Source organism: Balaenoptera borealis (genome assembly GCF_965194805.1).
Source record: "Balaenoptera borealis genome assembly, chromosome: 11".
NCBI lineage: Eukaryota > Metazoa > Chordata > Mammalia > Artiodactyla > Balaenopteridae > Balaenoptera > Balaenoptera borealis.
The window spans coordinates 99,884,711-99,912,636 of NC_138868.1; the positions used below are offsets into that span (position 1 = coordinate 99,884,711).

Consider the following 27,926-nt stretch of genomic DNA (forward strand, 5'->3'; position numbering starts at 1 on the left):
GGAGAGGGTAATATCACCAAAGCCAAAAGAAGGGAGTGTTTTAAGGAAGAGTGAGTTGTCGGTTATGTCTGATGTTGCAGAGAGTTCAGCAGAATGCAGGTACAGTGTCCATTTGATTTAGGAACAGGGAGGTCATTGATATCCAAAGCAGTAACCTTAGCTGTGTCCTGTCTCATTTTCAGCGCTTAGAAGATTATCAGCGTCGCCTTGATACCTCCAATCTGAAGTTGTCAGAGTACCCAAATGTTGAAGAGCTCAGGGTAAGGGATGGTCTAATCATAATTTTAAAAATAAAATTTGCTAAAGACTTGGCAGGTAATTAACATCTCAGTGGGAACATACGTCACCTGAAGGAGTTCTTGCATCATAGATTGTCTGTATTTATGGTTCTATTCTTTTAAATGTCTTGGTCTGTGTGAGGATTGTTTTAGTCTTTCAGTAGGGGAATATTTTATGTGAAACTAACTTTTTGTGACAAGGATTTGTAGGAGACTAAGGAACATTACTTATTATTAAAATTAATTTTATTGTGTTCTATAGTTTGAATAAGAGTAAGGCTGTTTACTGTGGGAACTTTCCAGATTTTTGAGTAAAGGAAGATAATTATTTTTCTATGAAGCTCTTCAAAAGGATAAAAGTTGAAACCATTACAGGAATGATAGTAAAATATTTATTAATTGCCCCTTCTAGTACATGGAGCTTTTGTATTGAGTAACTTAGGATTTTAAGTCTTTCTTGTACTGTTTCACTGTTTGTTCTGGCAGATTTATTTGGTGGCTGTTAAAATAGACTTTTATTTACCTATTTTAAGAGCTTATCAAAAAGTATGCTAATATGTTGAGCCCCTTAACTTCCAGAGAATGAGATTTTTCTAGAGCTACTTATGCTAAAAGATGATTCTCTTATTAAGTTATTAATATTTAGAGCAAGCCTCAGTACTACCTGGACTTCTGTGAAATGCTATTCCTTAGAACTTTTTTTGGAATGAGAGCCTAGGTCAGAGGCTTCTTATAGATAAGCTAAACATCATCCTCATCTAGTTAGTTATTCATAGAAAAAATAAGGAAGGGGTTGAGAATCTAGTGGCTGAATATTTGCAGCTTCATTTTCATTAGCAATTACCATCTGTTTAGAGTGAAATTTGGAAGACAGTACTCCTGAATGTTTTTCTACAAGATGCTTTTTCCTTTCTAGAAAATGTTATGCAGCTTACTTTAACCTGATTTTTATTCCATTTTCAGTGGTTGACAGATATCAATAATAGTGAATGTAAATGGTATCTTTTATAGTAAGAATTTCTGGAAAGGAGACTAAATGGAATATCATCTCACTAAGTGCTTGGAAATAATTTGTGTGTAATTCTCTTTATTTTGGCAGAATTTGGATTTAACAAAAAGGAAGATGATTCATGAAGGGCCATTGGTTTGGAAGGTGAATAGAGATAAAACTATTGGTAGGTGTACTTTCTGTTGGTTTGGGGGAGAGTGGAGAAAGGAAAAGAATAGGAAGTTTTCCTTATGCCAAAGAGAAGAGATAGCCGTTCACATTTTTCAGTGACAGCAGTTAGCAATGGTACTTTGTGTTATTACTCATTTACAGAAGATCTGCTTATGTTATTTTGTTATATGTGAAGCATGTTAAATACTCATTTAGGGATGAAGCAGAAGATTTTGTCATGATTCAGTCCTGTCTCCATCCTTGTATTCTAATGAGTCTCAGCTTCCTCTAAACCACTGTATCTCAAACTATCTGTGGTGAAGAACCAGTGTTTTTTATCTCTTGTCAGTCACAAACTGACACTTTGGTGTAATACATTAAAAATGAATTATTAAAAAATGAAATAAAAAAATACAATAGCAAGTACATTTTTAAAATTTACTAGATTTAACAGAAATCAGTTTTTGATGTCAAATTGTTACAAAGTTTATAAAACACATCTCAATTTCTGTACTAATCACCTCTCCTACATTTTTATTTCTAGATCTATACACTTTGCTGCTGGAAGATATTCTTGTATTGTTACAAAAGCAGGACGATAGACTGGTGTTAAGGTGTCATAGTAAGATTCTGGCATCTACAGGTGATAGCAAACACACATTTAGCCCTGTCATCAAGTTGAATACAGTGTTGGTTCGACAAGTGGCAACAGGCGAGTATGTCCGCTGCATGACGCTAACCTCCAGGTTCATCGTAACGTTTCATAAGATACTCAGTGTCATTGAAGTAGCACAACTGGCGTAGAGTTTTGTTCCTTTTATATTCTTATACAGATTAAATGAAATTTATTTACTGCTTAGAACTTGAATACCCCAAAATTATTCAGGATGCTTAGATTCTCTGAATAATTTTCTGCATTTGAAAATTTTCTGCATATTACTTTTATATTTATGTCATGTTCAAATCATTGATGACACTAGTGAAGACAATGAATTGGAGGTAATACCATTGAAAAGGCTTTCATTTTTTGATATGGTGGGTAAAAGGCAAAAACTGAAGAAATAGGTGTGGTTTAGGTTTTTAAAAATCAGTTTCAGTTAGGAAATTACGTATTAACTGTACTAATAATGAGATCCCTTTTAAAACTTGTTAGTTCCATAGTGGTAAGATAAATTTATGACCTCTTTTCTCCAACACCCACTGAATGTTACTGACTAACCATTTAGCAAAAGGGCAATTCAGAATAAATGCAAAAAGAGCAATAGTGTTTATAGTTCAGTAATTTAGATACATTGACACTTTCTTGTTTTTAATAAATTACTGTGGAATTAGTGCTAGCTTTTATAATCTTTGTTTTATTAAAGTATATTATATATAGTATAACATACAATAATTTGCACAAATTTTAAGTTATAGTTTGATGAGTTTTACAAAGTGAATGTGTGTTTACAAAGTGATCAGGTGTAACCTTTACCTAGATTAAGATGCAGAATAATACCAGGACCCTAGAAACATCTTTCCCAGCCTCTGTGGGTCATATTGTTAGAGTAATTTTTGTCTTGTTTTCCCAGATAACAAAGCTTTATTCGTCATCTCCATGTCTGACAATGGAGCCCAAATTTATGAACTGGTGGCACAGACAGTTTCTGAAAAGACTGTGTATGTACTGGATATAGCTACCTTGCTCTAATATGTTTTATTATCCTGAATATAATATTCCACGATTTAACTGCTTTTGTAAAAGGACTTTGAAAACCAAAAACTATGTGGAAACAAGTACTTCCTCTATATTCTTTGAGAGGTGTTCTTCTAAGAATTTCTTCCTTTTTAGATGGATGTCTCTTATTTTGGTTCTATTCTATTGAAAGTATCTTTTCTAAAGAAAAAATTCTCAGAAGCGTCAAGTGAAGTTTTTTTCATGGGTAGTGTATCCATAATGTTGTTAGGTTTTATAATCTCTACTTAATAGTATGTCACCAAAATAAAGATATTCTCTGGCAGAAATAGTGTTTTTTGACTGTTGGTTTGGTTTGGTTTCTGGTATGGCTTGTTAGTTTTTATTTTTGCTCTCTGAGTGTATTTAAAGTGTGTTTCTTTTTCCTTTCCCTCCTGTGTTTTGTATTCTTTTCAAACTCCCTGCAGCTGGCAGGACCTCATCTGTCGGATGGCTGCATCGGTGAAGGAACAGTCCACAAAGCCAATCCCACTGCCACAGTCACCACCTTGCGAGTGAGTGTGCCTTTGCTTCCGAGTAGGAACGACTTTGTGGTTTTGGTCAGAGAAAGAATGGATAATTCTTAACATTTTGTTGCACTGATGTTTAGGCACCTCATGAAGCTGAAAGATTTTTTTTTTCCCCTTCCATAGAGGAGACAATGATGAAGAAGAACCTCCAAAATTAAAAGTGGAACATCATGGCATTTCAGTCACTGGTCTGCAGAGTCCAGGTAAACTGATCTGTCAAGTTAACCTGGAAGAATGGAGTCTACCTATTACTCAATAAAATGTGAAGAAACGTTAACTCTTTTGGTTTATGCAGGATCTGGCATCAGCTATTCACTTTAACAAACTTTGCTCGTGCGCCTTTCTGTGTACCTTTATCACACCGCACTAAGTGCCATGTATTTTACTTAGCGGACAATCTCTGTAGCTCATGCGGTTATTTTTTTCCACATATTTCCTGAATGCTTCATGTTAAAAGTTTTGTTAAGATACGTTCTACTTTTTCTGTCCCATTGAACAGACAGAGATTTGGGATTAGAGTCTCCTTTAATGTCGTCAAAACCTCAATCTCATTCACTGGATACCTCTGGGAAATCGGAGGTGGAGGATCTCTTTGTGGCTGAGAGACAGTTTGCAAAGGAGCAGGATGCAGATGGCACTCTAAAGGAAGCTGGAGTCAGTTATCAAATCGCCGTCCCAGATCCACACTTGCCTGTCTCAGAAGAACGGTGGGCACTGGATGCACTAAGGAATTGTAAGTTTTATTCATCAGTTAATACAGAGACTTATTAAGCACCAGAGTTTTATAATGTACCGTGAATTTTCCCTTCAAGAATTTTACAGTCTAGTTGGGAAGATGAGAGAAAACTTTCCCTCACCTTCTTAAGTAAAAAAAACAAAATAGGTATGTCAAAATTGATCTGGTTGACGTGACCAGGGAAGGGAGGCATTAGAAAACAAGAGAGATGTGATTATTGCCTTGAAGAATGGGTAAGATTCAGGTAGGTATTTAGCAGAATATATAGAAGTCAGTCAGACAAGAAAAATGGTAGGACCAAATAGGACCAAAACACAGAGGCAAAAACTCTGAGAGTGTTCAGAGAGCAGTGGGTAGAGCAGCTGGCCTGGGGCAGACCGCACAAGCTGAAGGGGTCATGGGGGTCAAGGTTAGGAAGGTGGAGGACGCGTTGTTGAGCCCAGCTGTTGTGGAACTTGAAGAGCAGGTTGAGTCCTCCGGACTTGAAGCGTGGCAGGCCGCAGGGTTTTGAGGACTTATTCAGGCTACAGATCTTCTTCTGTTTTCTTGTGGAGATTGTAGTATTCTTCACCACGACCCGCCCTTCTCTCTCTCTCTCTCTCACACACACACACACACACGAGTGGGTGGTCCTTGCCACTTGGTCAGCCACCCACTCCCTCTCCAGCCTGGTTGAGAACCACTGTTACAAATGGGAGTGGATCACACGCGTCAGGTGTATTGGAGGTGGGAAAAAGGCTGAGAATGATTGCTTTCTTTTCTCTAGCTGCAGAGAAAGAACCATTTGAAGTTGCTAAGCTAGGGTGTATGACTGATGGAAAAAGATTACTCCGGCTGAGAGCTGCGAAAGGATTTGAATGGAAATAGAGTTGGAGTGGAGTGGTCTGGGCTTGAGGCTAAAAGGGTTTGGGCTAGAATGGTGTTAGAAGAATAAAAATAAAGTGAGAAACCAACAAATACTTAAAACAATTGACTTCTTTGGCTGCAAGGGCAAAGGTAAGGGACTATTTAGAGATAATTTCAGTATTTTTGTCAGAAATAAAAATTAGAAAAGACCACCACTGCTACACTTTCTTTTTTCCTTCTTTTCTTTGCCATAGATTATGGGCTTAATTTTAAAACATGTTGAGATTATGGTAATGAATGGCAAGCCATTTAAGAGGAAGGATGAGTAGAAGTTGAGAGTTTTAAGACTGGAACTTTGGAGGAGGTCAGGGAGAGAGATGGATCTGAGTGTCAAAGCCATAAGTGTTCATAGCATCTCTCAGGAAGTGACTGCAGAGCAAAAAGAAGGAGGGTCAAAGATCCAAACCTATGTGGAAACTTTATTTAAAGAGACAGAAGAGAGAAATTAAGGCCAAGTCGAAAGTACGGAATTGGTCAAGTTCTTTAAAACCTAATTTGTTCTAGACTCAGAGAGTTAACAGTGGTAATGATTTCTGTTGGGTCCACTAACATTGTCCCAGTGACCCTCTCATTGTGTGAGTGACCTCACAGCGTGCACTTGCCCATTTAAAATTAAATCCATTCTATATTCAACAACCAAAGGAAGCTGTGGTACTAGTGAGGTCATTTTTAAAAACTAATAAATATTTTCTTATCCTTTGGAATTATGCATGCTACCAAACATTGGAATTAAATTTACAGGGCAGTTTTATTTTCTTCTTCACCATTTAAGGAGATTCTTTGGGTTATTATAGATAAAACAAGTGTTCTCTGTGTCTAATAAAATTAGAAAAAAATAATGCCTATGTAGATAGTGTCTGCTTCTGGAAAAAGCAGAACTCTCAGGTTCTTTTGTCTAGATGAACACGGCTTTTCAACATCCTTTTAAGAAGTACCTTTGGGGTATTATTCCAGTTATATGGTAGAAAATGTGGAGGTAGGCATAGAGGAGAATAATAGGAGAATCCCCCACTGAGAATTCTTAAATTTTTCTGAAGTCAAGTTTAATGTTAAATTTTCTCTAGATGGTGTTTTATTTCATTTCTCAAAACAAAAAATGACTGTATGAAATTAGTATTTTTGCCTGTATGTTACTAAAAAGGTACTTACTTTAAGAGAGAATTGATAATTCCTCTAATTTAATTCTGTCAGTTTGAGGTTATGGTTGTGAATGCATGTGTTTTTCCCCCCTTCCTAAATCTTTCAGTGGGTTTGTTGAAGCAGTTGCTGGTACAACAGCTGGGTTTGACTGAGAAGAGCGCTCAGGAAGACTGGCCACATTTCCCAAGATGCAGGACAGCCTCTCTGGGGGTGCAGGCCTACGGTGGAACCCAGAACCCTGAAAATATTAAGGCCTGTCGTCCTTGTGAAGGACAGATGCCCTTTAGAACTGGCGCTGGTGACATTTCAGCTCGTTACGGTGCACGGACTTCAACTGAACCTTCTGCTGCACGGGACTCAGTGGTACTGGCATTCCAAGATAGCCAGGCAAGTAGCATTTTAGTAATGGACCGCATGATTCTGACCCCAGAGATGCCTCCCGCAGAGCCAGAAGGGGGTCTTGATGAGAGTGGAGAGCACTTTTTTGATGCCCGTGAAGCACATAGTGATGATAATCCATCAGAAGGTGATGGAGCAGTTAAAAAGGAAGAGAAGGATGTTAATTTGCGCATCTCAGGCAAGTTCCTTTCACATTTAAACTTTGATTTCAATCATTGTTATTTGTCCTATGTGCTGAAATGGATGTCGCTCGGGTATCCAAGCATTCTCTGTGTGTGTGTGTGTGTGTGTGTGTGTGCGTGCGCGTGCGCGCGCGCGCAGTATCTGTTCTTTCATGCAATGAATAAATACTGAATCTACTCTATGCCACACCCTATCCTAGGTGCTGGGAGATATAGCATGGAATAAAACACGGAAAAATCCACCATTGTCATGATGCTTAAGCACGACTTGGGGAAAGAGTAACTAACTGTAAATGAGTTAACAAATAAATAGATGTCAGATAGTAAGAATTAGGAGGAAAAATAAGTCAGCCTGAGGGGCAGAGGGTAATGGGGGCAGACCAGGTGATCAGGGAAGAAGGCCTCTCAGGAGGTAGCATTTGAGCAGAGACCCAAGGGAGGTGAAGGAAGAAGCCACGTGGGTACCTGGAGGTAGAGTGTTCCAGCAGAGAAGACTAGCGCACAGGCTGTGAGGCAAGAGCAGGCGTTCTGTGGTTAAAGCGTGCAGGGTGAGGGAGACAATGGTGGGAGATGACGCAAGGCAGGTGTTTGGCAGGGAGGGTGGTGGCAAGATCATGTAGGGACTCGGTAGCTTTCAGCTTTTCACTTTTAAAATGCTAACGAATATGAAGTTATTCAGAAATTACCAGGAAAGTTTGCTAAGTTTACCTTTAACCTGACGTAAGAAAATTCTGAGGCACTTAAAACTTAACCTGGGAATTTGGGAATGAATGGCCTTTCCCCTTCTTTAATAGCTTTTAAAGTTGTCAGCAAATCACCCCACGTCTGTTTTCTGATGTGATGATGGCAGCACTAATCTCATCAGACTGTTCTGTCTCTATCGATAGGAACCTATCTGATCCTTGACGGCTATGAAGCAGTGCAGGAGAGCTCCACGGATGAGGAGGTGGCTTCCTCGCTTCCCCCGCAGCCCACGACAGGCACCCCCTCTATAGACTCTACCCACCGGCAGCAGCATTCTCCCCAGAATGCTCATTCTGATGGGGCAGTTTCACCTTTCACCCCAGAATTCCTGGTCCAGCAGCGCTGGGGAGCTATGGAGGATTCCTGTTTTGAGCTCCGGAGTCCCTCCTCTTGTGCAGATTCACAAAGCCAGATCATGGAGTACATTCGTAAGATAGAGGCTGACCTTGAACACTTAAAGGTACCTCAGACTTCAACATCCTTAGGACTCGGATATAAAAAACACATTTAACAGAGAGGAAGTGTAGAATGATTAACATGCTGTTGTCAGTAGCCTTGCTCAGGGTCTAGATTTGTATGTTTTCTTTGACGATTGTCTGTGAATAGACCTGGATGCAAAACTGAGATCAGCATTTTTTATCTGATCCCAAGAACAGAAAAAATTGTAGCTCTGTAAACTGTGTGTTTGTATGGGTTTCTAAGTTTAAGAACCTAAATATATTTGGGATGATTGGCTGGCCTCCATGAGAAGATGTGGGCAGTAAGCTGAGATAGGTGGGGTCTGTGTAGTTAGGAATCTAGGCTGGGAAATGCTTTAACTTGCCATAACCTATTAATTATCTGTGAATTGTTAGGTGATGTTGGTAGTTTCCCAGGTGCTGTGACAGATAGAAATTGTCTCCAGTGGCTCCTGTAATTTAAAGGCCTGCCTGTGAGTGGGAGTCTTGTAAATTGGTAATTGAAGATGTCACTGCATAAGCCACCATTGCAAAACTGACCTGTGTGGTCATTTCTGACAACAGGACTTTATAAGTTTGCCATCAGTAGGCACAGCTGCTAGAGCCCAAATGTTTGTCATGACATCATTTAGTAGAGGTTTCAGGGACAGAGTTCAAAGTGTCCTTAGCCTCTTAGCTAAAGACTGGTCTCCCTTAGTTTTTCTTTTAACTTCATGTGGTAGGTTTTCCCTTCTTCATATGATTTTATGTAGGATCATCCTGTGACTGATAAGATTCTAAAAGACCACTGAGGGCACGTTGGCTCTAATTAAGTTCATGCCGCATGTGGGACCATTTTCAGGGTGACTCCAAGTGGGGAGGGGGGGCAGTGGGATAATCACCTCTATCGGTTGCCCTCTCCTCTACTTTCTTCTATATGGGAGCATTTTAAGTTATTCACTCAAGAGAGAAACAGGTGAAAGGAATGAAATTTACTTTTTTCGCCTACTAACAAAATTTTTAATGATGTTAATGTTGAAATTTGGAAGCATGTCCCTATAATATAAAAAGCCTTCTTTCCTATTCTCAAAATAAACTTTTCATGATGTTCAAATGAAAAACCTATGGGTTTTATTTTACAGAAGGTGGAGGAAAGTTACACCATTCTTTGCCAAAGGCTGGCTGGATCAGCCCTCACAGACAAGCACTCAGGTATGTGAAAACTGGATTTCAGACTCAAGAATCATCCTGCCTGAACAGTGCATTGAATGAAATGATTTATTATTCTTTAAAGTGGAGACCTTCTGAGATTCCATTTCTTCTCTCTCTTAGAAAAACTGCTTGTTTCCAAACATCATATATCAAGCAGAGGCTGCTGTCTGCTGACTCAGCTCTTGTTTTCTAAGAGAAACTGCAGTTGTCAGTCTCCACGCCACCCGCCTTCTGTCTTTCTTCACCTTTGCAAAAGCAGAAGGCAGAGCTGTGGTGGGCCCAGGAAACTGAGGCTCCCTAGTGGTGGAGGCAGGTCCTCCTCAGGTCTTGCTGTGCTTTTGTGTCTCCCCTGACGGCGAAAGCAGTGTCCCCCTGTGGCTACAGATGGATTTGCGTTCAGTGCAGCAATTTGTACTCATTTGCTTTCATGCTTTTGGATGAGGCTATTCTGATCCAGAAACAAAGATGTTAACAGTGTCCACAGATTTCAGATATATTCTCTAAGTGTTCATTTTACTTCGTTCTTTCTTCCTAATTTGATCTCCACATCTCCTCGTTCTTCCCAGATAAAAGTTAGAGCCGCGTGTCCTGGAGGTGACTGCAGGTTGTTGGATTTGAGCATCGGCCTTGTATCACCACGTCCTGGCTCCAGTGTGGACACAGAGAGAGTGTGTGACAGAGGATCTGCCTGCGAACACCCTGGGGTAGCCACGCCCCAGGGGCCCAGAGCGGGACTGGTTCTTCCCAGCCTGGCAGCTGCACTAGTCTGTCAGTGAGGGGACATCCGTTCTCTCACTCTGCTCTCCTCACTATCGGAAATTCATTTTGATTCAGAACAAAAACCAAATGTATAGAGCTTTGGGTGTAGAATATGAAATTTTACTTAGACTTAAGAGAAAGAGAAAATCAGATGTATTTATTTGACTTCATTCCGTATTTGAAAGCACATTTTAATTTTTATTTTGCCATGTTTTGTTTTAATTGAGTAGAGAGAGTTTTAGCTCTCTGTATTTAGTACACCCAAGCGTCGATTGCTCCCGAAGCAGAGAGTTCAGGATGGGGTGTTAGGAGGTGGGGTAGAGAGGTGACGAGGAGGAGGGGGTAAGCAGGGGAGGGAGGAGCATGTGGCCTCCACCAAGCTGTATCCCACGCCCTCTGCTGCCCAGTAGGCTGCTTGCCTGAGGGTCACCTCAAAAGCGTAGTCTGCTGGGACCCCTAAGCGCAGAGGACTTGAGCTCTGTGCTCCCAGGTAGGGCTTCCTCCCACCCGAGGCGAGCACCTCTTCTCTGTAGCTGGGATCCACTCCCAATGAACAGGAATCCTCAATGTACTAAAGAGCAGGCACTTGAAAATGGGTGTATTTTCTCTTATTGTCTCCTTTTCTGTTGAGGGTTGGGATTTGGGAGGGAGAGGAAAGCAAATTTTATTTTCTTGACTATAAGTTTGTTATTCTTGGTATTGTTTCATTTTTATAATTATACATTAGACTTTGGCACTTGTGTAAAATTATCCCTGCAGATTGAGCAGGAAGTAAAAACAAGAAAACGGCGATGCTTCAGGTGGTGGCAGGGGTGGGGGTCGCTGAAGGAAGGGTGGGGTGGGAGCGGGTGAGAGTCTGGGGAGGTTGTGTAACTGAATCACTACTGAGTTGAACAATGGCTTTCATTAGCCACGGGTACTGCTGATTATAAGGCCAGTAACATTTTAGTACCTGGAGGTTTGACTCTAATTTTTGCACTGATGGTGCCAAAGGGCTCTTTGAGTTAAAAAGAGAGCCGAGAGTGGAGCGGAGAAAGCTGTGGTGGAGAAGGCAGAGCTGCTCCGACCAGCTCCAGAAGCACTTCCTCTGACTTCACTGCTGGAGCTTTTTCCACACTGGTGCATGACTGACCTTAAAAATTGCAGACCAGAACATACACTGGATACTGCAGGCAAGGCATTGGTAACTGCCTGCTCTAGAATGAATAGTAGTACTGGCAGCACCCTCCAGAGGATAAATGTTTCAGAACTGTAACTTGAGAACTCCTTCAGTTCTATTGGCTTTCTGTGGTTTTCTTTGTGCATCAGGTATGTATGTTTGGGAGTATTTTTGCCAACTAAAACTAAATCATTTGTCAAATATGAAAATTCTGTGAGTATGCAAGGAGTTCGTCCACTGCTCATATCTTTCAGTAGTGCCCTCTGAACTCTGTGGGTAGTTAGGATGTAATTTTACTCTTCCCTGCCATCCCCCCACCCTCTGCCCAAATATATATATATATAAAAAATATATATATATATTATATATATATTATATATATAATATATATATATAAAATTTTCCCCTCCTCACAGTGGTCAGGCTTCCCAACTACTCTTACAAACACCACTACAACTTAACAAGCTCCTCTATGTCCAGATTCCTGCTTCTGTTTTTCCAAAACTGATCTGTGTTTTTAAGTAGACCAACTTGGATTGTTGGACCTCATCCATAAATCAGAATTTTATTTTGAGTTGTAGCCCAAGTATAAATTAAATCAAAATGGGATTAAAATTTTTAGAAGCAGAGGCTAATATATAAGTAAAGCTTGGGACTTGAACTTTCTGTATCTCTTAAGAGAAGCAAGTAAAAACCAAATGGTTACATTGTGCTGCTGGAAATAATGTAGTCACTCCCAACTAAAAAGAATTACACCTGTAGTTACTTGACACTAATACCATCTGTGGACAGTTAATCAGGAGAAAGGTAAATACAAATAGAACTTTCATCTTAACTTCAGAGGCTGCAGGGTAATTGCAGAATTCTCTAGCACTCATTCCTTTAAGAAGCTTTGTCTGTTAGCAGAGTTTTGGTTTCTCTTCTAGCTCAGCCATTCCCTGGTCCTTAGCAACTATTTGCTTTTCTTTTTCCTGAAGTTTAACCTCTCCTTGGAACAAAAACAGGGCTAACTGGAAAAACATTTTGACCATAGCTCTAGTACTTCCAAATAAATTCATATCCAGATTGTCAAACAAAGCCCCCAAATGAAGTCTAATTCTTAAAAGACTCCACAATTTTGAGTGTTCTTTTTATCTTACCAACCTAACTTCTTCCCTTCTTCTCATGCTGGCCCTCCCACACCCTCTATTTTCTTTTGGCCATTATAATCACATCCATTCGACTTTGATACTCTACCTTCCTTTCAGAACGATGGAATTAGATATTCACCCTGTCTTTGACTGAGGCTGGTTACCATCAAAGCCATTTTCTCAAAGTTACCTGACTAGAAGTTGGAACCTACTTCCATACGGAAAGATCCAAGGGTGGTAGACAAAGCAACCTTCCCGGAGCAGGAGAGCCGGGTTTTACCTATTGTAGTGACCTGCCGTGACCCTGTGCTCTCTCATGTGGCCCTAATGGCTCCTTTGTTATTAAGTGGCAAATTACATTTGGAGTGTCTCCTTCCTTTTCAGAGAACAGAGTTAATCAAGGCAAATCAACAAACCCCCAGAGTGCGGTAATTTAAAATCATGATCCCTGCCCTAGAAACGATATATTTGGCATACTTTAAAATCAGCTAACTTGGACTGCTTGAGTTGTCTTGGCTATTAGGACCTAAACGGTTACTACTACATTATGCTGCACAGAAGGTATATTTTATAAGCTTTTTAGCTTTCTTTTCCCTAAAACAACTCTAACAGCTGTTAGAAAGGATGAGTCCCTCTAAAGTTTTTTTGTTAATGTGTTTATGGAAGCGGGTGGGGAGCTAGTGTGATAGTAGAGGAGAAGAGCCCATTTTTTTCCTTATTTTCAAAGCTAAAGAAAATAATTATGCTTCCTGTGAGTTGTCTTTCACTCGCATACTTTTTTTTTCTTTTTGATATTGTTAAATTTGTATTACGTGGAGCTTCTATATTTCAAACTGGAAGCTGTCTTCTTTGAAGGTGGTATATGATGTTATTTTGAGCTGCTAGAGCTTTGGTCAATATTTCCTTCCCTATATATCACGGGGGGCACCGTTCAGAACTGTGTACAGAAGACCTCAAACAGAAAATTAGCAGGACCTTCCAGTCAGCTTTCTGCTGGCTAGTTTTTTGGCCCCCAGTATTACAATTTTTGTTTTGTAAATCATGTTTTTGCTGACTTTTCCGCCCCTTTTCAAAGTGATCTGAAAAATTGTTCTTTCCTCAAGAAAAGAGTTCCTTTGCCTCATTCTTCCCCACTGGTACTGATGGTTTTGAAAATAAATTGGTCGGAAAAAATTGTACCTCCTAGAAGGAAGCCCTGTCCACCATTTGCAGGTGCCAATGGCTAAGCAGACGTACTGCAAACATAACTGTAATGCACACTGTGGGTTATTCTTAATCAGCCTCTTCCTGCTAGAACATTTTATTTTCCTTGTTCACCATACAATCATGTACTCTTTAACAGAAATTACTTTTAAAGAAATCTGGAACTATCTTAAAAAAAACTTTATTAATAATCATGTATTTTTACTGATCACATTTTGAAATGCCTAAAAGACTTTATTGTTCTAATTATCCAGATGTACCTTTGTAAAATAGCTCTTTTATGAATTAGCTGATAAGGCTGTACGTTTCTGGAACAAAATATTGGTCATCTAAAAACTCTGTTTTCTGGGGTCTGGGAAAATAGAAAATGAGAATTCAAATATTAAATATGCTTAAAGGAACCAAGTATGTGACTTTTTATTTATATTCCTCTTGATTTGTCTTATACAAGTTATATTAGAAAAGTTTTGGCACCAAGGAGGCCTCAAGTGATCTTACTGGCAGCGACTGTCTAATATCTTGCTGCTTGTTAGAGCATCTTTACTAGTGAGACCAGCGAGTTGATCTCCGTAATATATGAACTTCCCTGAGGACACTCACAGCTGGAATTGCCCCAGCATCTGGGGCAGCTTTGTTGTTTTTCTAACAGCTTTATTGGGATATAATTCACATAACATACAATTTACTCATTTAAAATGTACAATTCAATGATTTTATATATATATATATATTTTTTAATGGTGGTAAAATATATATAACATAAAATTTTTAAGTGTACTTTAGTGGGATAAATGGGGCAGCTTTTATGGCTCACTTAAAGATAACTTTGGTTTAATGCTACCCTAAATGAAATAAGACATCTTTATTACCATTCTTATCCTCAATGTTGGACTTCCTAGACTACCAACGTTTCTGTGCTTTTATGGATCCCATTTCAACTCTCCCATTTCAAAACCTTGAGTTTTGGCCTTTTTTGTATGTTGGTTTTGACATAGAGGTGTAATTTGATTTATTCTTGGGATAATAGTTTAGTTTCCAGTCATTCAGCAGTGCGTTTGGCTGATAGAGCTAATAAGCATAATAAAAAAATGCTTAGGGGGAGTTCCCAGGTGGCCTAGTGGCTAGGATTCTGGGCTTTCACTGGGGTGGCCTGGATTCAGTCCCTGGTCAGGGATCTGAGGTCCCGCAAGCCCCATGGTGCGGCCAAAAAATAAAAAATAATAAAAATGCTTAGGATTTTGTAGATCTTTTAAACCTTAAAAAAAATTGTCAAATGTACTTTGCAGAAATTAACCTGTCTGTACTCTTAGCTCTGTTTATAAACATAACTGATAGAAGAAATAAATACCCATACTATTCCCATTTGCTCCTAGACAGCCATCTTTTTACAGGAATGGAGAAGGTCAAACCCTGTCTTTGCATGTGAGCAATTACTTCCACTTTTTGCCATCCTCTTTAAGCCAAATGACTGGTTCACCAAAGTTTTAATACCAACTTGAAAGATAAGAGGATCTATACTGATGAAAAATTTGCTTTTCAGTTGAACTTGGTATCTTCCTATTATGACAAATGTCATAAAACATTACAGATAAATAGCTAGATGTAGGTGTTTTCCTTTTTTTTCTGTAATGTCAAGTATAATTCTTGTGACTGATTGAAAACACTTCAAGGGAATATTTTGTTTTTCCCCCTATTATTACTAGCGAGACATCATCATTCCCTGAGCATCAGCTGAGGCCTTGGTTTGAAATCATTTAAGGTAGGTAGAGCTCTCTATTCTAGTCTTTTCCCTTCATTTGATTAGGGTGCTGTTGAACCCGTAAGTTAAGGCTTCCTTTACAGCATTTGATTTCAGAGGATCCCTTTCTTTGCAGGTGTGACCACAGGGTTGGGGCTGCCTGAACACTTTCTGATCAGTAACAATAATTACGGTACATCTTGGTGATCTTTTAAAAAATTTTGGAGAAATGTCTATACAGAGAAATTTTTTCTGCTGTCTTATTATTTTAAATATTAAAGGCAGTTAGCATGATATAATGTGGCAGTTCTCAGTCTTTTTGATCTCAGGACCACTTTATACTCTTAAAAATTATTGACCTTATGGAGGAACTTAAGTTCATGTGGATTATTATAGCTATCGATATTTACTTTATTAGAAATTAAAATGAAAATTTATGAGATGAGAAAAGTAATAAGAACATTAATTCATTTAAAAATAATGGTAAACCCATTACAGGTTTTTATGAAAAATTCCTATATTTTCCACAATAAAAGTATTTAGAAGAGTGTTTCATAGTTTCAAATCTCTAAGACCTGGCATAATAGAAGATAACAATCCTAATATCTACTTCTGTGTGCAGTCTGGTATGATACATTGTTTTGGTTGAAATAGATGAGGAAAATCTAGCCTCACACAGACATATATTTATAAAAGGGAAAATAATAGCTTTTTCAGATAATTTTAGATATTCTTTTTGATACTACACTGAAATTTGATAAGTGGTAACTTTTTAAAAACATAGCTGCAGTGAGTGTGGAATCTGAAGCCATATCAATGAAATTTTTATACTTTGTCACAGTCAAATGCATCAATCCATTTAATACTTTAAATGTGTAAAGAATGGAATATTTTTCCCATCCCATGCATGATTTTGTAATACCCTGTATTGATCATTGGGAAAATATTGGTTTACTGAATTATTCAGGTCTTCAAATGTTAACACATTTCTTTATATCATATCAAAAAAATCACATTGGTTAATATCAACAGCCAATCTCATCAGAAAAGTCTCATGGTGGTATATACAAATTTCCAAAGCTTTTAATTTTTGCTTAAAGGCTCACATTTTATCATTGGCAACAAATACAGTTGTTTTCCTTCAAATACAGGCTCACTTTTTTCATTTTTGAGAAAATATCTGCCAAATACACAAATCTGAATAGCATTGCCTTACCAGTCATTCTTTCAAGTTCAGATAATCCTCCATTTGGGGGGAAAAAAAAGTGGCTAGTTTAGCACCCAACTCCAGCAATTGCACAAGTACTTTTCCTTCAGACACAACTGTGGTACTTTTGTATGTGGCAGAGGTGCTTTATGCATATTTCCCATTTTGTCACAGAGTTGTTAAAAGATGTGTACTCAAGGGTTGAGATTTAATAAAATTTTTAATTTTTACTGCTTCATCAAGTGCATTCTGAAGTGAAACTGGCAGTGTTTGTACTGCAAGTGAGTGGCAGTGAAGAAAGCAGTGACTCTTAGTGAACTTTAGTGTCATTACCTTGATTTAGGCTAAGATGCCAGCAGCTTTACCCTCCATTGCTTTTTTGCACCATTAGTGCAAATGTTAACATAGTGAAAAGGCAAATGGTGTTTTAGTAGTTTAATAGTTTTACTCCCTGGACGCTTAGTAGTGAAAATAGTTTTGACTCCCTGGACACTATGAAAGGGGCTTGGAGACCCCCGGAGGCTTGCAGACCACACGTGCAGAATTGTTGATGTAGTGAAAAGGGCCTGGACTTAGATGATCTGGGTTCAATTCCACCTCTTCTCCTTACTTGCTGTGCAACCTTGAGCAGATTACTCTCTCAGTTTCCATTTTCTAATCTGTAAATCGGGGTAAATAATACTTATCCTAACAGTTGTTGGAAGAATTGGTAAGTGAGAAATCATCAAATATGTAACTGGTGTCTCTCCAAAGTTTTTTTTTCATTGTAGGATTTGAGTACTTAAAGCAGGAAAGGTGAAAAATGATTAATAAATTTAGAATATGTAAAATATCTCTTACCAATACAGCCATATTTCATGTTTTATAATGGTTTTGTGTGTCTAAACCCTAGGTTCTTAGGGTGTGTGATGTGTGTGTATGTTCATTTTTAAAGAATTGGTTGCTGACCTCTATAATAATATACTTGTTTAACCTAATTGTTCTTCTAAATGGAAAGAAAGAAGGGAGGGAGGGAGGGAAGGAAGGAAGGAAGGAAGAAAAGGAAGGAAGGAAGACAAAAAACCTGTGCAGTTTTAGAGAAACCTGTATATTGAAAACCTGTGTATTGTGCTGTTTTGATGCTACTGTTATAAGGGGGTGGAGTGTGGTGGTAGTGGATGTTCCAGAAATTTCAGTAATCATGTGGAATTAGTGGTTTTTCATCTTGCCCCCTTCTATAATGCAATGTGCTACTACTACTTGGGTTTATCTTCCATTTAAAGCTAGATCTTGGCAGTTTTGAAACATCTTTATTCTCTTAAAATATATGACTGCTTTCATTCTTTTTAATTAATGGGAGAATGAGTTATATTGTGGTAATTTTAATGAGAGTTTGTGTTTTCCTAAAAATGCACTGATCACCACGTCTACAGCACTAAAGAACATGAGTGATTTTCATATTCAAATCATGATAGTACTTTAAGACGACCTTTTCTGGAGAACCCAAACCCAGACATCATGGCCTGAAGTCCAGTGTGTGGCAGGGTTTCTGGATTTCTCTCTGCCTTCCCTCCTATCTATAGGGAGAGGACCATACATAGGGCCAGGGAAGCAGGACCACACCATGTTTGAGTTCCTTCCACTCTGTTCTATTAGCAGGTTGTCTAACCTAGAATAAGTCCTTACCTTATCTGAGCCTCTGTTTTCTCATCTTACACTGAGCAAGTCTGTGAAATGGATTACACAGGAACATAGAGGCAGCTTACCTCTTGCTTGCTGGCTAGTCTCAGGGAGGCTCTATCCTTTCCCCACCTTGTATGTTGCTCCAAATAAGAGTATAATTTTAGTATCATCACTCACTGAAGGACGTTTCTTTTTCTCCTATTCTTTGGAATATTTATCTTCTTATTTTGATAGCTTCCTCTAGTTCAGTATCACCTATAGTCTGATGAAATGTTATTTGCATTTTTATTTTGTCCTGATGTCGCTGCCACTTTATGAGAAACTCGGGGGTTTTTCTGGAAGAATATCTGACATTCCTGGTTCAGAGGAGACTTTCTGAGCATCGGCTGAGGGGAGGCTGACAGATCTTATCTCCATCCCAGCTTATGTCCCAAGTGATGGCCTATTCTGAAAGGTTTATGAAACTTAGAGAATTTACAGTGATTGAGTGCCCACAACATGAGCTAGCTGGATCGATTATTTAGCAAGCAAATGCACTATCAAAAAAACGGGTCCAGGGCTTCCCTGGTGGCGCAGTGGTTGGGAATCTGCCTGCCAATGCGGGGGACACGGGTTCGGGCCCTGGTCTGGGAGGATCCCACATGCCGCGGAGCGACTGGGCCCGTGAGCCACAATTGCTGAGCCTGCGCGTCTGGAGCCTGTGCTCCGCAACGGGAGGGGCCGCGATAGTGAGAGGCCCGCGCACCGCGATGAGGAGTGGCCCCCACTTGCCGCAACTGGGGAGGGCCCTCGCACAGAAACGAAGACCCAACACAGCCATACATAAAATAAATAAATAAATAAAATAAAAATAAATAAATAAACAGGAGCTGTTGTTTAAAAAAAAAAAAAACGGGTCCAGCCACAAGAAGAAGTCCCAGAGAACGTGGAAGCTTTCATGCAATCCAATATTTATAAACTAACAGCTCAAGGACAAAACCGTTCCTATGCCATGCCACCTACTGAAAGTAAAAGACTCAAATATTCTTGACTGTCACTTTTTTTTTCTTTTAGAAATTGTGCTCTTTGGGATACATTCTAACCTGCTACAGCAGTCAGTGACATTTAGCTGCAGTACCTATAAAGCCTAATGTTTGCTTCGGGGAGGGGAGGGGGACGGGTATCTGCCTTCTAGGAGGAGTGTAGGGGGAAGGTTCTGGGTCTTCAGACACGAGTTATGATGGATTAACTTACATTTCCAACTTCCTTCTTCCTCTCTCTTCAGAGAAGTTCTGAGCAGGAATCTTTCTGCCTTGGGCCAGAATAGCTTGGCAGCAGCGACTAAAGAGTTGATTGATTAATTGGTCAACTGATACCCACCTTTGTTTCAGAAAACAAAGACTTGGAGGAGCAGAGGGTCTGAAATGGGAAAAAATAAAACATAGGCCTTAGGGAAGGGAGGTTAGGGATCAAGCTCATTTACAGTACCTGTTCCTAGGGCCTGTGATTTTTTTTTTTGTTCATTCAAAATGTCTTTTTGATTTAGCCCTTGCTCTGTTCCCGCTGTAGCCAGGTCATTTTGCCACACGGGTGGATGTCTAAAACCCCACAAGAATTCCCTCCCGTGCTCTCCCATCTGTCACGCACGCGGCTATCCATCCGGTTTTCTGAAAACACTACACTCATCGCAGCATTTGCCTGCCCGAGAGCCTGCGATGACTTTACGGTTACTGCTGTACCGAGATTAAACTCTGCTTAGTGTCAGAGATGTTCATGATTTAGCCAGCCAGCCTTATTTCCCTCTGCTGCCTGCCATGAACCTGCTTCTCCAGGAGGGTTTAGCCTCCTCCCCGTCTTCCTCACCTGGCATCCAGGTCCTGCCTCAACCTTTGCTTCTACGTCCATCATCTGAAATGCACCTGGTCCTCCTCTCTGTCTAACTGTATCCTCTTCTCCAGCTCACCCTTGTCATTTCCTGCAATCACTAGTTACTGTTCCCTTGGCCTAACCCTTCCTGCAGTCATGGTTTTCCCTTGTACCCTGCTCCAGGGCCCGCTCTGTACACTGCAGGGTGCCATATTTTGGGAGGGCTCCACCATGAGTGTGAAAGGAGTAGCTACAGTTTATTAGTACGAACTATGGGGTTAGGTGCTGCACTCTTTCTGTACGCTACCCCTAATCTTCACAAGCACCCCGAGAGCTAAGTGGTTCTCCCCTTTTTTAATAGATGAGGCAACTGAAGCTAGTGGTGATTATGATGTTCCCAGTGGAATAGCCAGAATTCAAGGCAAGGTCTGTCTTCCACCAAAGCCTGTCTTTATCACTCCACTGTGGAAAGGACACCCCACTGTTTCTAAAAGTGTTTACAATCAAATAGCGAAGACAAATACATGAATATCACTTTTCTACCTTTCTCCCTTACTAAACTGCAGTTACTTACACTGGACTAAGGGCCAGAACTTTGCATGTCATTTAAGGTGTTTGACCCTGGGAGTGGTTTGGACGTAGCTGAACATAAAAAAGATGAATTCAGCAACTGAGTTACACTGAGTTGTGTAGAGTAGAAATGGGAGTGTTTGGAGGCAGAGAGATTAGTGGAAGCTGCTGTAATATCCAACAGGAAGCTCCAATTTGGTTAAGTGACAGAATGGGGGGAAAATGGTAGAGTTAAGATAGAATTTACAGATGTTGGCATGTACGTTAATATGCAACATATAGGAGAGGGAGGAGCTTTAAAAAAAAAAAAACAGTTTTGCAAACTTATGGTCACCAAAAGGGAAAGGGGGAGGAATAAATTAGGAGGTTGGGACTAACCTATACACACTACTATACATAAAATAGATAACCAACAAGGACCTACTATATAGCACAGTGAACTAAATATTTTGTAATAACCTATAAGGGAAAAGAATCTGGCTGAATCACTGTGCTATACACCTGAAACTAACACGATATTGTAAATCAACTATGCCTCAATTTTAAGGAAAAGAAAAAAGGGACTTCCCTGGCAGTCTAGCGGTGAAGACTTCCACTGCCGGGGAATCGCTGGTCGGGGAACTAAGATCCCACATGCCGTGCAGTGCGGCCAAAAAATAAAATAAAATAAAAAATGTAAAAAGTAAAAAAGAAAAAAAAAAAACACTTAGAAAAAGACGGTTTCGTGGACCTAAGAGATTGGTATTGCCCTTAACAGAAGTCGGGAATCGTGGAGGAGAGATAGACTTTGAGGGGAGAATTAGTTTAACTTGGCCATGTTGAGTTTTAGGCAACAGTATATCAACTTGGGAATGTCCACCAAGAAGCTGCAAATACAGTCCCGGAGCTGAATTGAGTTGAGTCATACATGTTAGTTGTCCCAGCTGGATTAAGGACAGGAGCCTTGTGTTCATAAATTTTAAGAGTTGAAAGTACTGAGTCCGCCAACTGATGAATGGATAAACAAAATGTGCATATCAATACAATGGAATGTTCTTTAGCCACAAAAAGAAATGAAGTACTGACATATCTACAACATGATGGACTTGAAAACATTACACTAAGTGAAGAAACCAGTTACAAAGGACCATATATTGTATGATTCATTTATATGAAATGTCTAGAATAAGTAAGTCCACAGACACCGAAAGTAGATTACTGGTTGTCAGAGGCTGGGGAGAGGAGAGACATTGCTAAGGGTATGGAGTGGTTAAAATATTCTAGAATTTTTTGTGATGAAAATGTTCTGGGATTAGATAGTGGTGATAGTTACACAACAATGCAAATATACTAAAAACCATTGAATTGTACACTTTAAAAGGGTGAATTTTATGGCATGTGAATTATACCTTTTAAAAAATGGAAGTTCAAAAAGAGTCATGTACCAAAATGTTCATTGCAGCTCTATTTACAATAGCCAGGACATGGAAGCAACCTAAATGTCCATCGACAGATGAATGGATAAAGAAGATGTGGCACATATATACAATGGAATGTTACTCAGCCATAAAAAGAAATGAAATGGAGGTATTTGTAATGAGGTGGATGGAGTTAGAGTCTGTCATACAGAGTGAAGTAAGTCAGAAAGAGAAAAACAAATACAGTATGCTAACACATATATACGGAATCTAAGGAAAAAAAAAAAAAAAAAAAGGCCATGAAGAACCTAGTGGCAAGACGGGAATAAAGACACAGACCTACTAGAGAATGAACTTGAGGATATGGGGAGGGGGTGGGGTGAGATGTGACAGTGTGAGAGAGTGTCATGGACATATATACACTACCAAATGTAAAATAGATAGCTAGTGGGAAGCAGCCACATAGCACAGGGAGATCAGCTCGGTGCTTTGTGACCACCTAGAGGGGTGGGATAGGGAGGGTGGAAGGGAGACGCAAGAGGGAGGAGATATGGGAACATATTGTATATGTATAACTGATTAACTTTGTTATAAAGCAGAAGCTAACACACCATTGTAAGGCAATTATACTTCAATAAAGATGTTTAAAAAAAAAAAAAAATGGAAGAAAAAAGTACCTCGGAGATCACCTACTCTGTCCCCACACCGAGGGATTCAATGCTTTCATCCATCCTCTACTTACACTGGAGATGCTTAAATATCTCCTGTCATGGGGAACTTACTCTCTCACACAGTAACTCATTCCATGTTTTTGGACCTCTAACTGGTGTATGTGGCATGGTGGATACAGAACACGGACTTTGGACATCAGACAGTCTTGGCTTTGCCACTTACTAACTTGCATGACATTGGGCAAGTTAGTTAACTTCACTAAGGCTCAATTTCATCATCTGCAAAATGGGGAAAATAATAGTACCTGCCTCACAGGGTTGCACTGAGGAAATGAAACAGTGCATGTAAAGCGCAGAGTGGGTACTCTCTAAGTGGTTAACACTTAGTTTTTTGTTATCGCCTGCTCTTTCAACAGCACCGAGTACCTAGTAAGGGCCCAATTACTACCCTTAATGATTTGGCGGTCCAATAGCCCCAAAAGTCTAGAGCACCAAGTTGAGGAACACAGGACAATGACATTATGGGAACAAGCTGTGAAGATGGTTTTTTGTTGGTTTTGTTTTTTAAGAATCTTGATAGGCTCTACTGATGCGTTTACTGTCAATGAGGTCAATTTGACAACAGTTTTGTTTTTCCCTTCACGAGGCACCTGCACAATGTGGCAAGGGACCCGAGGTGCTTTGGGATCTCGACAGCGGTATGGTGACCAGGCAAGATGCCGGGGAGCTTGCATTAAATTCTCCCCCAAAGATCCAATAACACTAAGAGGGTTGACAGTAGTCTTATTTAGCATAAGGCAGCTGACCCAAACCTTCCTACTATCCCAACGCTCTTTGGTAATTAAAAGACATACACAGAAAGATAGTTGGTAAAGTGTGTGAAAGCAACAAGGAGTTGTTTCCTAGATTCTTGTCCTAACCTCAGCCTTCTTATCCTTGTTTTGGCGAAGGTTAGACAAGTGCTCCGAAATGATGGGGCACCAAATCCTAGACAGGAGACAATTTATGCAGGTTCCATCATCCAGAATATTTGGTAACCTTTTACAAGCCGTTTGTCGTATTACGTGTCTAGTGCAATCCTGGTGTTAGCTGAAGATGTCTGGGTAATCTCCTGTATTGCTTCATAAAATACTGTAATAAACCCAGTAGTAGCTGCCTTCAAGAGCTTTGCACCAAGGGAGCGTCGACTCCCACCTCTCATTCCCTCTGCTTCCTACTCCCCACCCCCTACCTCATTCCCCCCTGCTGGGTAACTGGAACAGCAGCCAGTGTTACTTCCAGAGGAATAAAAGAACCTAAATCTCCCTGCCTGCTTTTTTTTTTAAGATTTCTTTCTTTTTTAAAATTTTATTGGAGTATGTTGATTTACAAGGTTGTGTTAGTTTCAGGTGTACAGCAAAGCGAATCAGTTATACATATATATATATATATATATATATATATATATATATATATATATATATATATATATATCTCCACTCTTTTTTTAGATTCTTTTCTTATACAGGTCATTACAGACTATTGAGTAGAGTTCCCTGTACTATACAGTAGGACCTTATTAGTTGTCTATTTTATATGTAGTAGTGTCCTCGCCTGCTTCTTAAAGTGGTTTGTTTGTTTCCAGATGTCAGGAGTGTGAAGTATTGCCCCTAATCAATGTTTTAACCTTGTTGATATTTATTTCAGCTGTGTTGAATATACTCTATTAAACTGAACTCCATGGATGGGAGAGTAAATCTGAATTTCTCTCTGTTCTCTGGAGACATCATAATATTTCCTATTATCGGAGGTTATTGTTTTGCTAGGATATTAATGAGCACTTTCCCTGCTGGAGTTATCATTGCTTCTTCCTTCCTTCAGCCCCCAAACAGTTTTCCATGAATTAACATGGAAACCAAGCTTAATTTCTTGAGTCATCTCCTCTGGTTTTGAATCTTTTTCTCCGTTTCACGCCTCTGTAGATAATTTGACGCTCCCATCTGTCCATTTCCTCTGACCCTGCTACTGATAATGTGATTAAACCCTCTACTCTGTTGCTTTTCATTTACTTCTCAATTATTTCTGATTATGTGTGCTGTATTTTCTTTATTTGGATCCAAGTTATAATTAGGGAAGAGAGCTGAACAAAAGAGGCTGGTTTTTCTTTCTCTCTCCTTGGCAGTGAGTGAAAAATGCTGTCTAGCACGTCCGGTGGGAGACCAACTGGTGTGTGTCTTTTGTAACAGCCTAGGGATGTACGCAGATCCAGATGTGTGATGGCAGCTTGTTTACCTTACTTGGTGCTTAATGAGATGTTCAGATATTGTTACTTTGAAGCACTGTTTCTATTTTTATTATCTAACATTTATTAACTGTCAACCATATGGTCAGTAAAACACAAAGAATAGCATAGTTCTGTCTGGATTAAGAACCTAGAGTGCATGTGAGTTTAGTTTTAGCCCTAATGACCAAAAAAAAAAAAAAAAAAGGTATAGTGGACAATGCATATCATCCTAGGGGGTGTTTTCCAAATATGTTATATTAAATTAATAAACATTAGACCCTGCCCCTGGGGGAGATATATGTAAAACAAGGCACAAAATAAGAGAGAGAAATAAAATACACTGGGAACTTACTTTAAAAGTAAGATTGATTTAAGAGTAAGATTTAACTTTTGCTCTTATTTCAAGTGATAGGTTGAATTTTCCAGCTATTTTGGTTTCACCTCGTTTTTCATTCCACAAAGAACATTTTGATCTTTTCATTTGGCCCAAGGCAAAATTGGTGGCTTGGCTCGGTTAACAAGGAGAAAGCCTGGAACTTTAAGGAGCAGGAGTTTGGACTGTAGCTCCCTTAACCAAGAAGTGGCATAGCTTTGCCAGTTACACTCTCTATGCCACAGGTTCTATATGTATTACATGAGGAGGGCAGAGTTAAAATATAACCATAACAGAAGGGGAATTTTCTGGTTTAAAATCAGAAAATACAACTTGGGGACTCATGATTTACTACTAAACAGGTTACTTTCCTAACTTTGAAATGAAGATAACACAACAGCGTCACAAGGGCTGAGATGAGGAACCCATGTGATGGTGGCCGTGAAAACACTTTGTAAACTGGGAAGTGCTGTACAAACGTTAATTGTCATGAGATGGGCTAGGCACCTACCTGATGACAGAACTGAAGGGTATTTATCCTGAGAACTCTTACTATCCGTTTGCATAGGTTTACCTGTAAGAAATGTATCCAAACATATTTACTCCTGCATTCAGATTTCTTTTGCTTTCAATGAGGAAGGTGCAGGGGCAGCAATGTTGCGAAGAGGAGTGGAATCAATGGGGTTGACTCTCTGGACCTCACAGGCGTGAGGGAGCTCCTGGAAGGCAGGGACCATGTGTGTCCCCCGCCTCTGGGACAGGGCCTGGTGCCTAGTAGTAGCCACTAAGCAACTGTTCACCAAACCCAGCTGAAGATTGAAAACACATCCTGAGCAGTAACTTCTATTCTTTAATAACCTCTCTCACGCCTGCCCCCAACTACCGCTTTATGCAACTACTCCATAAACCAGATCCCTAGAGCACTATGGAAAAGTAAAAATCTTGTACTTGGGAATTGGGACAGGGAAGACTTGCTTCCTGTTTCGGTTATTAAATGTCTTTCTGTGTAGGCAATTTTGCTTGGATCTACTTGTTCCTTCTTGTTGTGGTGGTTTTTTATTTTTCAATTTACTTTATTCCTCTTTCCTCACCAAATTTTTATGTCAATCATAATCACCTCTACAGTGCGCCTAATTAATTAGCATTTGAAAAGCAGTGCATCCACCAGACTGGGGGAAGGGTGACTTGGGGTCAATTTGTATGCTGAAGAACAAGGTATTATTGTGTGTGCCAAGCTTAACCCAAGTGCTTGAAAATGCATGAAGAAAACCATCCTTCCGCTAGCAGGAGCTACAGTCTGATTCGGAGCCTTAAAAGCAGTAGATATATTGAGATACTTTTTCCTTTTACTCCACTCACTGTTTCCATTCCTGCATCTGTATGCATGTGCGTGTGTTATAAGAAGTCATTTAAAAAACAAGCACGACGTTCATCTATTCAGATTGGCCTTATTTTGGAACTATCTTCCTTTCATGTAAATAGATTCCCTTTTTTGAACAAGGTTGTTAGTGCTGTTTACCTAGTAACACTTGAGTGTGTCAATAATATCACTTTTGTCAAGAGAGCATTTAAGTAATTACTGCATTTTCTAGTATTAAGTGTCTTCACTGCATTTAAAGAAAAGTGTCCATGCATCTGAAGAGAAAGGCCCAAATACATGCAGCATGTTTTTACTTTCAACAATAAGTATTACATGTCTTCAAAGATTGAAATTTCCTTTTAGCCTTTGGCCAAGGAGACAGACTAAGAACCCAAGAATTTAGAGATGGAAGGTAGCTCATTCAACCTCCTAATCCAATGTTGGAATACCTTCTACGGCAATCCTAGCAGATGGCCATCCATCTGCTTGTATACTTCCAATGCTGGGGAGCTCATTATTGCCTGAGGCAACTCATAAATTCTTTCTTATCTGAGCTAAAATCAGCCTGTAACTTCTGTCCATTGGTCCTGGTTATGCAGCAACGTAGGAAAGCTCTTAAGTACTTGAAGACAGCTGCAACATCTTCCTTTAGTCTTTTCCAAATTAAGATAACTAGAGTCTTTTAAATTAAGACTTTTGCCTGGAATCTGGAAGAACAAGAATGGAAATGATCATTAATACCATGCAATACCCAACACAATACTTTTGTTGCAATTGCAGGTAGCAGGTAGGCATCTCTTCTAGTATTTCAAACTTGGGCAGAGCCCACTCTGTAGTACAGTTCCTGAATGCAACCCATGCCTCGTTTAGCTAGGAGCCGTGAGAAATCTGTCCCGGGTGAATAGAAATCCTGCTATCTTCCTCCTGTTGCTATTCGGAATTCCTTGAGACGGCACAAGCTCCTAAAAATTGCTTTGAGATAAAATTTAAAGGTTTTCCTTTAGAAAGGAAAATTCAATGCACCAGAATGTAAACTTTTTGAAAGTAGAAACCCTGTTCAATTTCTTTCTGTCCCCTATAGTGCCTAATATCCTACCTGGCAGATAGAAGCTGCTGGATGAATTGTTGTTCTACTGAGCTGAAAAAGAGAAC

General features: G+C 39.6%; 1 protein-coding gene and 1 long non-coding RNA gene across 3 annotated transcripts in view; one reads left to right on the top strand and one right to left on the bottom strand.

Annotated features, from left to right (window-relative positions):
• ARHGEF12 (Rho guanine nucleotide exchange factor 12) overlaps positions 1–14,089 on the top strand; it is a 144,413-nt gene extending 130,324 nt beyond the window's left edge. For both annotated transcript variants that reach the window (XM_082341963.1, XM_082341964.1), the window contains 11 exons: positions 183–260; positions 1,378–1,453; positions 1,982–2,149; positions 3,009–3,096; positions 3,580–3,666; positions 3,805–3,884; positions 4,181–4,414; positions 6,570–7,040; positions 7,932–8,248; positions 9,368–9,437; positions 10,004–14,089. In XM_082341963.1, the coding sequence (XP_082198089.1) occupies positions 183–260; positions 1,378–1,453; positions 1,982–2,149; positions 3,009–3,096; positions 3,580–3,666; positions 3,805–3,884; positions 4,181–4,414; positions 6,570–7,040; positions 7,932–8,248; positions 9,368–9,437; positions 10,004–10,014 (1,680 nt within the window). In that variant the 3' untranslated portion in view covers positions 10,015–14,089. The remainder of the gene's footprint in view (positions 1–182; positions 261–1,377; positions 1,454–1,981; positions 2,150–3,008; positions 3,097–3,579; positions 3,667–3,804; positions 3,885–4,180; positions 4,415–6,569; positions 7,041–7,931; positions 8,249–9,367; positions 9,438–10,003) is intronic.
• Positions 1–27,926, bottom strand: part of LOC309605767 — a 124,280-nt gene that overhangs the window by 94,875 nt on the left and 1,479 nt on the right. The gene's annotated exons all lie outside the window — the stretch shown is intronic.